We start from the raw sequence: 14,242 nt of genomic DNA, 5'->3' as shown, positions 1-14,242 counted from the left end.
CTCCTAATGACCAAGAACATGAAGGAGATGGCTTCCCGATACTGTTCCAGGTATTTACTGGGAGGGTGTAACACAAAAGTGATTCACCAAAGGTTCCACTGTCAAAGTCCATTATGGGTAATTTTTGGCCTAGCAGGTGCCACTAAGAATGCCAGAATGAGAAATGCAGATGGGAGGGAGTGTACACATGCCATGCAGGGAGCCTGTACCTCAGTGAACCTCTGCTTATTGTTGTCTATAACAGCAGAAAGAAAGCATGCAAAAATCTTAATTATCTTGGAAGAACCGTGGCAATTTATTTGAGGAATTGGTTTGGCTGCTCATCAGTGCATGTGGAGAACAAACAAATGGAAAATAGCTTCTTATGTCTATATAGCAGTTACCAAGAGAAAATTAAATGTTGCCAATCATTCTGTCAACTAACAGCTGAGCCCTTCTCAAATTATGGATTCAAAAGCGCTTCAGACATACTCGCAAGGTGGAACTAGTGGCCTTTACACTGGAAATGCATGTTAAATAATAAGGATAAGGATATGCAATTGTTTGGACAGTCACATCCAGAGGGTAGTGGTCAAAGGCCTAGAGTCCTGATGGACATCAGTGACAAGTGGTGTCCCTTGGGGGTCCATACTGGGACCACTGTTATTTAATATCTTCATTAATGACAGAGACAAAGGGATTGAGTGCACCCTTATCAGATATGCAGATGACATTGAGCTGAGTGGTGCAGTTGACACAGCTGAAGGATGGATGTGCAGATCCAGAGGGACCTGCACAAGCTCAAGAAGTGGGCCCAGGGGAATCTCATGCAGTTTAACAGAGCAACGTGCTACACTTGGGTCAGGGGAATCCCCGGTATCAACACAGGCTGGGGAATAAAGGTGGAGAGCAGCCCTGTGAGAAGGACTTGGGGGTACTGGTGGATGAGAGGCTGGACATGACCCAGCCATGGGCACTCCCAGCCCAGAAACCAAACATGTCCTGGGCTGCATCCACAGCAGTGTGGGCAGCAGGGGAGGGAGGGGATTCTGCCCCTCTGCTCTGCTCTGGCCAGACCCACCTGGAATCCTGCATCTGGCTCTGGGGTGCCAGCACAGGAAGGACATAAACTCGTTGGAGCAGGTCCAGGGAAGGGATACTAAGATGATTATGTATGAGGAAAGGCAAAGAGAATTGGGTTTGTTCATCTGGAGAAGAGAAGGCTTTGAGGTGACCTAATTGTGACTTTCCAGTACCTGAAGAAGTTCACAAGATGGAAAGTGACTTTTTACAAGAACATGGTGTGAACAAGGGGCAATGGCTTCAAACTGAAAGAGGGTTTAGGGGTTTAATTGGATATTAGGAAAAAAATGTGTACTGTAAGGCAGTGAGGCACTGGATCATGTTGCCCAGAGAAATTGTAGATGCCCCATTCCTGCAAGTATGCAAGGCTGGGTTAGATGGGGCTTTGAGCAACCTAATCTAGTAATAGGTGTCCTTGTCCACAGCAAGGAGGCTGGAACCAGAGAAGCTCTAAGGTCCCTTCCAACCCAAACCATTCTAGGATTCTATGTTTGCCAGTGGGTCACTGTGAGATCTACCACTGTGGGATCAGGACTTGTAATGTAAAGCAAATCAACTCTACATTTCAACAAGTTTGTAGCATTATTGTATAAACTAAAGCAGAGAACTTGAGGGGTTTGACACTTGTTTGTTGCCTGATAGATCATTTTGACCTATCATTAAAGATAATGGGCAGGACTGAAATAAATCTTGTCCTGAATATAAATCACATTGAAAGAAAAAAATAACTGCAGCTTTTAATTGTGTCTAGTGTTAGAGGAATCCCCATGTGCATACTCATAACTTGACACAACAGTAATCAGAGTAGCAAACATAATTGTGATATAATGATCCTGAGCATACCATACAATAAAGTATGTTAATTGTGAGTTGTTTAAAAGAACATATTGATTGGGTGCCCAGAAGAACATAATCAAGAGACAGTCACACTTAGGTAACAAAAGCAACCTGGCTTTTGTTAAGACATGCACAACAAATCCAAGGAAATGGTAGCAAATGGAAATCCATATTCACTCCTCAGATACTGTAGAGAATGAAACAAGAAGAATTTTTTGGCTAGGGCCATTAGGGACAAAAAGAAGAAGGTGAGCTTGTAGGTGTTTATTTTTAAAGAGTATTTAGAAGCAACAGAAATCCTAGCAGTGGTCTTGATCTGTCACTGTATAGAAAGGCAGAGTTGCCAATATGCAGTATGTAGAAATGAGAAAATAAATGTCTGATTTATTTGGGGAAAAAACACTGATAATGTATTTCTATGATGTGATCATGAAACAGTTTCTTCCATCCTAACAGCTACAAAGAACATGGAGTGGCTATCAAAGCTATATGCTTAATTGAGCTAAGTCAAATGACTCATTCAAGAAGTGTTTTAAGAGAGCTGGTTAAAAAACAAGCTCTGTTCGATCTTCAGTAAGTATCAGGACATCAAGGCAATACCACAGCATTGGAAAAGAACTTATCTATGCCTGTTAAAAATCATAATATTGTGGTTCTGTTGTACAGTCCTAGTGCCCTAATGTAAGGGCATTTTTAGTTTCGAAGCACTTCAAAAAGAGCCAAAAAATGATCAAAATTCTGGGAAATACATCCTGTATTGAAAGATAAAGTGCTTTCCAGCAATTGGTATTGTAGGAGATGCCTCGATCATAGTCTGTAAGTGTTTACCTGGGCCATGAAAGGTGACCAAAGACCATTGGTCTCAGCAGACTTGGATGTAACAAAACTAAACAAATTCAGATTTGAATAATATTTTTAATATTAGGAGAGTAAATAAATAGTGAAACAAGAGACTAAGGGTTATTGTGGAATCTCCATGACTGGAGATGCTGGATGCATTTTTTAAAATGACAGTAGCATTAATAAAACTACACAGGAATTAATTCTGGGAAATCTTATTGCCCATGCTATATAGGACAGCAGACTAGATAATCATAGCAATGCCTTCTAGATCATAATCTGTGCATCTAGCACATTTAACTTCTTCATATTGCGTTTTGCAGCCCGGTACCACTGAGTCTGCAAAACTGCAAAATGCAATGAAAGCCCTAGACAAAAGTGCAACCAAAATCAGGAGCACTGGAAACATGTGGGGTTTTCCCCCATAGTTTCCTTATTTCATGATGCTGTTTATAGAACAGCCTTTGTTTTTCTAAGTGTTTTCAGGGACAGTTTTTTAGGTGTAGATGCGGGTCGTCTCCTGCCCAATGCTCCAACCACTGCATTTGGGATGAATATAGAATACTTTTGGACAGGGGTCAGCTCCCCAATTTAAATCACAGATGTTTGGCCACATTAGCCACGGTGCACAGTAATACACCACAGCCCCTCTGTTCTTAATTCCAGTCCTTTCTTTTTATTTAAGAAAGGCAACCTCTTGAAATAACCATCAGATGTAGAAACCAAAGCACTTAAGCAGAACCCCAGAAGAACCTGAATCCCTGCAGAGGCCAAACGCACGCACAGCTGCAGACATGGCAGCCAGGCCTGGCACCCCTCACTGCATGTGAAGGACACGGGAGACTGGCAGAGCAGTGCACAGGGGCTATGGAATCACAGAATACCCTGAGTTGGAGGGGTCCTACAAGGACCATCGAAGTCTAACTCCTGGCTCTGCAAAGACCATCCCAAGAATCACATCCTGTGCCTGAGAGCGTTGTCTAGAAGCTTCCAAGAGCCAAGTGTGTCTGTCCCATCATTCTCCAGCAGAGCTATTGGGGCTCTTATTACTTACGAAATTTATATTTTTTATAGTTTGGAGTATGAAAGTAGAGCTAAAGATACATTGTAAATGAGGTGTGAGTGTCCAACACTTGCCAAACCATCTAGGTTTTAGCGAGCTCCAGTTAGGTTGTAGCCCAGCTCTGCTCATCTGACTCTGTGCCGAGCTACCTAAATTCTCTTTGCTTCAGCATTTGAAAAATGGGGATAATGATGCCAGCCTCTGAAAAGCAGGTCTGTGAATGTAAAACATCATGTTTCAGCCATATGATGTAAATGGCTTGGATATGAAATTCTGCATTGCTGGAACCTGCATGAATTCAGCAGTCATGTTTTTAGAAGATAGTGTGAGATTTATATTCCTTTATGCCAGCAAAATTTCAGTATTTGGAGGAGTTCAGGTATTGGGGGAAACCAAAGCAAAAAGAAAAAAAATTACCAACAGCCTGGAAATGCCTGCCAGAAAAACTTGTTTCTGTGTTGATGGCTCTCAACAGATTTCCTGGCATCAACTCCCCACCCTACAGCTACAGCTAGGAAACCAAAATGCCAGCTTGTGTTAATGTTTGGAGTTTCCTGGAGAGCAAAAAAACACAAGCAGGCACTTTTGTGACTGGGTATTTGCTGTGTGTGCCTGGGTTAGAGCCTGTCTACAGAAACAGTGAACTGTGCTGGGGCCTGTGGCACACACCAACCCACGGCAAAATGCCTGAGTACAAGCTGGCCTCTGGTGGGTTCACTGGCCACCAGATTTTATGATTGATTTTTCATTCTATGGCTATTCAAATACACAAGCATAAGAAATTTTTTGCTTGAATGACAGAAGGTGTTGGTATAAATGTTAAATATGGGAATGTATTTCTATAGGAAGGATTTGTCTAGGCATGTCAGAATAGTTTATCTAATCTACTTCCTGTATCCAGTGGTGGCTGCATAGAGATGCTTCCCAGAAAAGGACAAGAGTCTTATGTGGGTCTCATTCAGACCTCTAATAGTGTATCCTACCTAAAAGCATTCACATCTTTTCAAGTCTGTGGTGTATTGTAAATGTCTCTCTTGGAACTCAGAGTTTACTGTTAGTCTTAAAAACTGTCTTGTGGCTTGAATGCTGTATTCTTCCACTTGGCTGAATTTTCAGATTCTCCCTCCCCAAATGCAGGAATAATTCTTTTAAATGTGCCATTGTTTTAACATAGAGGTTTTTGGTTTTATTGTTGCATTTAATTATACCAAGCCATTTAAGGTGGATATTCAACATTCCATTAGTGTGGTTGTCAAAGGGGAGCAGAGTTACAGCAACACTATGCTCAGGCATTCACTGGGCTGATTAAACTGTATGTAGCAGAACTGTACGTAGCAGCTGTGAGCCTGTGATAGAGAGCTTTGCTTGGGGTCTCTTCTCATTTCCCTGTCTTTTGACTCAGTGCACAACCTCTAGAGCTATTTTGACCAAAGCTTAGAGCACATGTAGTGGAAAACACAGAAAGATTTATAGGTTTAGGTGTTCATTACTTTTGCTGTTTTTGGAGTTCTTATGCTAGTAAAACCAGCGGTAATATGCCAACAGTAATATGTACACATGAGGCACTGTAAATGGCATGGAGTTCATCAGAATGCCACTTACTTAAATATATTAACTTTCTTTTGAAGGCAGGCGAAAACCCAGGAGTCAGTCTGTCCAGGCACACACCGCTTTAAACCAAAGGCCCCCTGCTTCAAGTCACTCTGGACCAATTGTAGAAAGCCGGCAGCCTTTCATCCAAACATCGACATCTGCCCACGAAATTGCCCAAAGGCTTTCTAGTAGTCAGCTATCATTCCACAACTCTGCAACATCTGTGTTTTCTCAGTCCCCTGCTGTTCCTGTTGCTGGCCAGCTGACTGTGCAGGACCGAGCTGCAGCAATGCTCAGGTCCAGCCTGGCCTCCTCCACCAGCTCAACTCTCAGCCTGCTGTTCGGCAAGAGAAGTTTTTCAAGTGCTTTGGTGATTTCTGGGCTCTCTGCTGCAGACGGAGGCAACACGAGCGACACGCAGTCATCCAGCAGTATGAACATTGCCATGGGGCCGTCTGCCAGAGCAGCAAGCCAGGCAGCTCGGGTAAGGCTGCAGCTAAAACAGCACTACTGAGTGCAAGTCCCACTCTGCTCGCCTGTCTGGTTCTTAACAGTCCTCAGCCCCACGGCTTTCTTCCTTCTCAGTGGTCAGAGAACAGTTTTCCAAACTAGTGTTCGGATTTTGGTATTTTTGGGGGATTTTGCTGCATCACAATGAGACTGTTTAGTATTAGTGTGTCTGTGAGATTGTTTGTGAGTAACCAATGGGAGGCTGTTGTACATACACCTGAAATTACAAACTGGAGCAAAGCTGCTTTTCCTTTCACTCAAACCAGGGACTTATGTCTCCAGTTTCTGCAGCCCAGGTGATGAATACCATAACAGCAGACTAAATAGCTCCTTCCTTGCCTGCTTTAAGTCCTATGCAGTGATGCCTTGAGAGGCTGACCTCGAACAGAGACTAGACAGAGTTAAAACAATAAAGTAGGTATTTATTAAAAGGCCTTAAAAGATACACCTTGGCCAGTACAAGAGCCTGGCCAGGGCTACACTCGAGATGAATCCAGAAGGGACCCAAAACGGATGACTGGTCACAAAGTTTCACACTTTAATAAGTTTTTGGTCCATTCACATATTGGGGTTAATTGTCCAATTGCAGCTTCAGGTTATGAAGCCCCATTCTCGCTGTCTGCTCTCTTCAGTTTCCCACTTTTTGGGCCTCAGGCTTGTAACAGCTGTCCTTGGGCTCAAGCTGGAAAAAGGATTGTTAAGTCTACCTACCCTGTCAGGTGACCTTACTAGCACTTAATATGAAGCTCAGATCTACACACCTAGGCAGCACAGAATCTCAAAAACAGGAATGCTAAAACTTAAAATTATTTTATCTGTAGGAAAAGGAATGGTTTCCCCTGAATAGTGCACTTGTTCCGTCTCTCTCTCTGACCAGAAATTCAATCTAAGACCTGAAACCTTGTTGCTGAAAGTTAGTCAAAGGAATCCTGTAGGAAATATTTACCAAAGGAAACCAGTATGCCCTGTAATAAAGCATTTTCAAAGAGCAAAACACTACACACAAAAAACTCCCAGCCTTCTTCCCAATATACTCACAGTTTTATTCCTATCTTCCTTGAAAAATTCAATTCATGTTGTAGAGTTACTGTTTTATTGTTTATTTAAGCGTATTTATTTAATTTTGGTTGCTATCCATTGCTGCCCTGAATTTTGAAAATTCACCTCAGCACTAGAAAGCAGAAATATGAGATGGACTAGAAATAAAGGGTGGCTGCAATTAGACAACATAATTAGACAGACTTTTGCATTTGGCCTGTCAAAATGGAAACCAAACTGGTGACAGGAGAAGACTGCATATGTAAGTCCCAAGCACTTTTCTGTTACTGTGCTCCTGAACTCTGCATAACTTCCCTAGTTTCCAAAGAGTTCTCCAAACCTCACCTGTGAAAAGCTCCTTGGCCTGTGCATATTTTGCTCTCAACCCAAAAATACCATGTGTGGTACAGTTCTCTAGAGTTTTGCCATGAACTTCAGCAGGAGTCAGCTCAATGTTACTCACCTGGGTCCAATCCTGCTTTGTTACAGTAACAAGTATTAATATTTCTACACATACAGCTGAATATATCCAATGAGAAGGAACAATTCCAACTCTCAGGAGTTTACGGCCTAATTTGCAAGAACTCAGCCAGTCTGTGATACTGAGTACTAATGGTAGGATTCACCTTGTCAAACTTTAGGCTATCTAAAAGTTTGGCATGATGCCTCAGCAGGTTGCTGTTGAGGCTTCTGTTTTCACTGAAGAGGCCTCCATCTACTTCATCCTTGGAGCTATTACGAGGAAATTCTCCCCTGGGAGACTTGTATCTCTCTGCCAACCATTGGTAGCCTAAATGACACAGCCATACTACATGGTGAAATTTAGATGAGGTGAATCCTGGCCAAAGTGCCTGCTCGGAGTCCAGGTGCCCGTCTGATTGGAAGCAGTAAAGAGGAAGCGTTTCATTTCAATGTTCACACAGCAAAGTTCTGGAATGCTTTTATCTTAATGGACTCCTTACAGTGGGGTGGCACTGCGCTTAACATTTGCAGACTGATAACTGCATTCCAGTTTTGATGAAAAGGTTTCTTTGTAAGTTGGATTTAAAATCTGGTGTATAAAGCAAACTCCAGAGCAACCTGATTTAACAACTTAGAAGTCAGCCCTGCTTGAAGCAGCAGTTTGGACTGGATGACCTCCAGAAGTCCTTTTCAATCCAAATTCTTTTACAGTTCTCTATACATGTACATCTGTGGTACTAAACCTCCAGCTCCTGGTCTGCTTTTCCTTCCAAATTTATGCGTTACACAAAGTGTGACAAGTACCTCTTCAGAACTCCCTTGTGAATAATGCATGTTAAGAATCCCATGGAGTTTCACAGAATGACATCCCTACGTCAATTTTTAAACTTTTTTCACCCGTCACTTCAAAAAATAGCTGAAGTGTTACTTAGAAATTTCCTAAACTAGTTGACTTTTTCTTTCTTACTTTTTCCAGCAAGTCACTGAGACCTGTGAAGCAACAGATACTACAGAGCCAAGAGCCCAGCGGGAGGCGGGTCCGGCCCATGCGCTATTCATGAGTCAGAACCTGGAGTGCAGGAGGGCCAGCCAAGAAGATATGGCCCTGGAAGACACCGCTTCTCAGCAGAGCCTGTCTGAGGAGCAGTGAGGAGCATCCCTAGCACAAGGGCCACGCGCTTCTTAGCATTAAATACAGAGTTACGTCAGGAAGCTGCACATGGGTTTAGGTTCTTTCCAATGTAATAAGCAACCTTCAAATGTTTATTTTTCTAACTTCCACAAGAATAATACAGGGCAGATGTTCTTCAGCTAATGGCCTTGGTATGGGTAGGGTTGGAAAATATCCTAAAAAATACACAGTGCCACTTCATCTCAGGTTCTTGTAAATCCTAGAACAATGAATACAACCTGTTTAACGTTCCTTCCCTTGGAACGGTTAGGATCACAAACGAATACAGTAGGAAATATTAATAAAACTCAGTGAAAAGCACACAAAAGACATCTCTTTCCTGCCATAACTAAAGAGCTGAATTGCATGCAAGCTAATTGAAATTTGGTATATAACATATACAAGAGGCAACTAGGAACAGAAGCAATGAATACATAAAAGGACAGTACAGTGTCCTGTTACATTAGAGCTAAATCTGATTTTATTTTTCCAACAGCAAATCTCATTTTTCTTTGACGTATTATGCAGGTGCTAATGCTGAATAGCAACACAGCATCTCAGACTGATATACTGCATGCAGCCATACTGAAATACTGTGTGAACGAGCCACGCTACACCAATTAACAAAAGTGTACGAAGAGAAAGTATCCAGTGCATGGAAAGTCTTCAGAGCATATGGTGCACCTTATTTGCAAAGCAGCTTTGCATAAATTAGGTATTATCTCGTGCTCCTGTTTGGTTTACAGCAGTGTTTCTCAAATTCTAAGCAACAGTACCCTTAGGAGTCGCAAAAGGACCATGGGGAATCCTCCTCAAGGACAGAAATGTGCAAAGCAGGCTGTAATTACTGTCTGAAAGTGTTTGTGTTAGGAAGGGAACAGCTAAATACCTTTAATTGCTGGACACAGCTCACTGTCCATAAACACTTGTAGCCAGTAATTACAAAGCCTTTTGATTTCCCTCCCCCAGAGAAAACTGAGCTGCTGCCAATAAAGATGGATGATACAAAAAGGGAGGCCATGCCATACAAGGTTTGAGAAACACGAATTTACAGGAATGCATGACTACTTTGAAACCCAAAAGGCTACAACAAATCCTTCCTCTACTACAGAGTCTAAACAAACACGTGTATGATTTTTTTTCAATTAAAAAAAAATTGCAGCTATCAGTGTCTTGCTGTTCCTCTTTACTGTAACTACCACAGTGTGTTTCTAAATCTCAACACAATGATGTGCAGCCAGGCTGTCTTGTCCCAATTAACAAGATTTAACAAGAGATGTTGTAGCTAAGTCTCATTACTGTTAGGCAATACTCAGTTGCATTCTGAGCTTCCTACTGTGCCACACTTCAGATCTGAGTAGTAGAACTAAGTAAGACTGAGTGAAAATAAAATGATACAAGTATGTTTTGTGTGGCAGCTGATTCTGGGTCTTCTGTTTGCAATTGTTTTCACTCGCTTTCTGCATTACAAAATTAAGAAACCCATTCTTTTTTACTTCACTTCAGATCTTGATGAGTTGATTAATAAAGCTTAGCACAATCTAGGAAAAATTTTGCTTGTGTTCACAAAGACTAAAGCAGAGTATTCATACACAGCCCTCTAGACCCATGGTCATCAGTGCAGTTCAGGCCCTACTAATGTCTCCACTAGCATTCAGGTGAGATGTGGAAGAGGAAATTGAATTTAGCTGCTCCCTTCTGACCAATTCTGGCTGATGATGACTCTTGTCCCACCACACTGTTGATGAAGTGCTTTATTACAAATGAAGGATGGAGGTTATAGAGGTAGGCTCCTACTAAGAGCCACCAGCCCCATTTCTGCCATCCTGGTAGTCCACAGGATAAAGCATCACTGCTTTGTCTTCCTGCAAGGAAGCAGGGCAAACAGGTGGCTCTGGAAAGCACCAAGAACTTTCCCATGTTCACCTAGCATCACTTAGGCCTCCAATTTTCACATCTTTAAGTTTGAATCAATTTCCATAAAAAATAAGTAATTCTAATAGTCCCAATCAACCTAAATTATTCTCTGTATCCAACTCAAGCATACTAAATACTAAACCAGATTGGGGAATGACTGCACAAATTCTTTCAGCAGCAACCACTGTATTTGCTTAGCATGGTTTGAGGCCCAGTGACAGCACCTTCTCCCAGCACCACAGCTTCTGCAAGACTCCACCATCTCCACAGCCTCTGGTACTGCATCCTAAAATAACACAGCTGCCTCACTGTTCCTGACTTCCTACTGTCCCCTGGAGCATAACTCCTTGGGGACAGCAGTTATGCCATGAAGTCCAGACTCCTGATGCATAGGATGGCTGCCAGAAAGGGCAGGTTCTAATGCCTTTGTGGAGTCACAGTGAGCAAGCACAGAAAAACAGGAGTCAAGGTAAGATTCAAAAATCATTTCCTTTTTTGTAGCCATGTCTTACATAGTTTTTATTTTGCCTTAAAGTTGCTATTGTAGCATAGTAGGTTGAAAAAACCCAGGAGTGACCACTAATAAGCAAGGGTAAGATAGGAAAAAAGAATCAAAGTGAGCACATTCTCCCATGTTACTTTACTCCATATTTTTGGAGATAGTCTGCTGTTATAGTAGTAAGACTACTGCTATATGCATCAGTTTTAAATATGAGACAGTCCTACAGAATAAACTGACATAACGGCTAGAAATGAAACCTGCAACTAGGCATGAGGTTGTATTGATTAAACACAACTTAAACTCCCCCATTTTTGCATGAGGTAGAGATACACACAGTGAACTCTGCTCGGGACAGAAAGTACATTTAAGGGCTCTGATGCACACCAAGCTAATAAAGAGGAACCTAACCTTTACACAAAGCCTAATTTGAACAATAAGCTGCTCCAAACAGTTCTACATAACACCAAAAGGCACCAGAGTCCTCAGCACCAGTGCCTACATAAATGAAGGCTTTGAGTGACACCTTTACTCCTGAAAAACAGCTGGATACTTAATCTCACACACGAGGTGCCTCAGAGTTGCAAGATGGAAATACACCATTTTTGGAGCAGGTATTAATTAGCCTTTAAATGAAAAGCAAATGCAATTTTTTTTGCTTTTACGTCATCTGTGACCCTGCTGATGGGTTTCACAATGCTGAATGCTGTTAAAACATGGCCCTAAATTTGCTCAGGCTTAACAGTTTGCCTACATGTCTGATCTCTTGCAACAAACGCGATGCAGGAAGGATTCTGCTACCACCATGTAAGGACCATTTACCAAGAGTTCCATCGGGTTTTTTGTATCAGGTGCTATGCTTGAATTTTCCAGAGCTGCGGAGGCCACTTATCTCACTCAGCCAGTCCAAAATGTTTTTGTTTCTACAACATGAAAATAGTGATGTTCCATCTTGTTAGCAAGCTGAATGAATCCTTTGAGGAAATCTAGTGCTCAATCCACAAGACCATTTGTACATGCAGTTCTTTCACAGACAAGTCAGAAGGGATGAAGAGATGGAGGCCTTTTCCTCAGATAACATCACTGCTAAAAAGAAACAGTAAGAATGATTTTATTCACACTGCCTCAGCAACCAGAGATGAATGGGAAAAATACAACAGGTTACAGGAGGGAGGATAATGAGTATATGGTAAAACAAACAAAAACACAACACTTCAGCCTTTGCACTAAGCAGGGGATTCTTACCTTCCCCACATTTTGTCTTCCTAAAATTTCCTTTCCTGAACAGACTCTTGTTTATATCATATAGGAAGAGTCAGTTGCTACACTCATAATGGTGAAAGATGGCCTGAAGATCTGGCAAAAAGACTTTCTGTAACTTTTTACTGAGCCAAGCACAGAGTGCTGAACTGCTCACATCCACCAGGAACACTGGCAGCCCCAGCCTGACCTTCAAGCCAGCTGTTTCCCACCACAGCAAGCAAGTAGGAACCTGTGATGGATACAGTATGCAAAGTACATTTCTATTCATCCAAAAATAAAAACCAGAGGTGCTGGCTGTTCCCTCCATTTTGTAGTGTCATGCAACTTCTCTGCAAGGAACTGAAGTTCTTGTTGCAAAGTCTCACCCTATTCCCAAATCTTGGTACTCACTTCACTGAAAACAAATCTCAATGAAAAGGACTTACCAGTGTGAATCTTTTTCCCTTGACATGATGACTAGATAATATCTACGAATGACATTCTGACACTATTAAGTTCTTAGGACACTCTGTGATGTCATTCACAGCTTTTTATAAAAACTGCTTATTAGAATAAAACAAGAAATGTCACCTGCATTTGCCTTCAGCCCACTAACTGATGGGTCTTCTCTTACTGGAAAATTTAAGTTAAAGATTAGCTGAATTTTGTGCAGCTCATTATAGAAGATTAGAAATACCAGTGAGATTCTCCAGCATGTGATAATCATCTTCTCTTCAATGCATTTTTTAAAAACACCCAATGATTGCCATATTTAGATTACTCCCTGGATTAGGAGCTGGTTAATTACCATGTTTCACTAGTGCTTGTACATCCTTAAATCTGCAACACAGACATATTACTTATAATTAACTTTGCAGTAGGTCCAGTATCAAAGATTCACCTCTCTCCCTCAGTTTTACAAGTCAAAAATTGCCTAATGCATGATAAATAATGCAGGCCCTGTTTATTCCATGCTGTGTGCAATTTTATGCTGGAATTACAAGACTTGTGCCAAAAACGTCCTTGATTCTCAGGCTTTGAAACAGTAATTGGTACCTCACATTCACCCCTTTTTTGCGCCAATTAAAACCTGCAGGTGCACTAATGTTGTCATCTGGGATCTAGCTGGTACATCAGAGGTGCTTTTCACCAAATGTGTTCTATTAATAAAATCAGCCCATCAGGGGAATAGTGAATGCTCCGTTTGCTGTTACAGTGCTCTCAAGGCCTTTTAAGTATTTTACTAGTGCCAAGACCAGACAATAAAATTTTTACCTTTGAAGTAAACAAAGGTTGTCATAAAAACTTACATGCAGTTGGAAATACAACCTTCTCACTCACTCTTATGTATATTTGAAACAGGCAAATTGTATCTTCAGGACCATCTGAGATTTAAAGGCCAGACATAACTGTTAAGGTCATCTACATTCTCCTGCTGAACACAGATCACAGAATCTCTCTTTATTTCTTATGAACAGCACTCTAGCTCAGAGAGAAAACAGGCTTTAAAAAAGGACAACAAATTAATGACACTCACCAATCTTGAGATAGGTAGCAGAAAACAAGATACATTGATGTCAGTAGCAAAATATGCATTACTTTAAAAGGGCTGATATTTCACTCAGAGTTGCAGAGAAGGAAAAATCCACCTGCATTTTCTAGTGACTATCTAGCCTCAGTACAAAATCATGAGACAATGGATTAAAAGTACTATAGGCACTGATCAAAAGTTCCCCAAACTTCTTGTTTTAACTCTCTGGGGTTTTTTTTCTTCCCTCTGTACTAAATGATGGGACTACAGTAAGCATTGTGACACTACATGCAGGTCAATATATCTACTTTTATGGGGAATAAACAGCACTTTAAGTGATCTCTCAGCACTACTGGCTGAACCAGAAGACTGACTCCTAACAGAACATCCCTCTTTGGCCTCTACCAGAGAAATGTCAAATCTCTCCATTTTTTATTTAGCTTTAAAGGCCACTCCTCATTTAAGACTCAACAGCAG

At 41.5% G+C, this 14,242-nt stretch overlaps 1 protein-coding gene across 1 annotated transcript in view; it reads left to right on the top strand.

Annotated features, from left to right (window-relative positions):
- PCNX2 (pecanex 2) overlaps positions 1-9,741 on the top strand; it is a 151,410-nt gene extending 141,669 nt beyond the window's left edge. Inside the window, exons 33-34 of the mRNA XM_050972315.1 lie at positions 5,431-5,879; positions 8,382-9,741. Coding sequence (XP_050828272.1) covers positions 5,431-5,879; positions 8,382-8,555 — 623 coding nt within the window. The 3' untranslated portion in view covers positions 8,556-9,741. The remainder of the gene's footprint in view (positions 1-5,430; positions 5,880-8,381) is intronic.
- Positions 9,742-14,242: the final 4,501 nt, after the last annotated feature.

The sequence above is a fragment of the Serinus canaria genome, chromosome 3 (assembly GCF_022539315.1).
Source record: "Serinus canaria isolate serCan28SL12 chromosome 3, serCan2020, whole genome shotgun sequence".
Taxonomy (NCBI): Eukaryota; Metazoa; Chordata; class Aves; order Passeriformes; family Fringillidae; genus Serinus; species Serinus canaria.
Note: the sequence above shows the minus strand (reverse complement) of the source record. Positions and strands in the feature narration are given on the sequence as shown.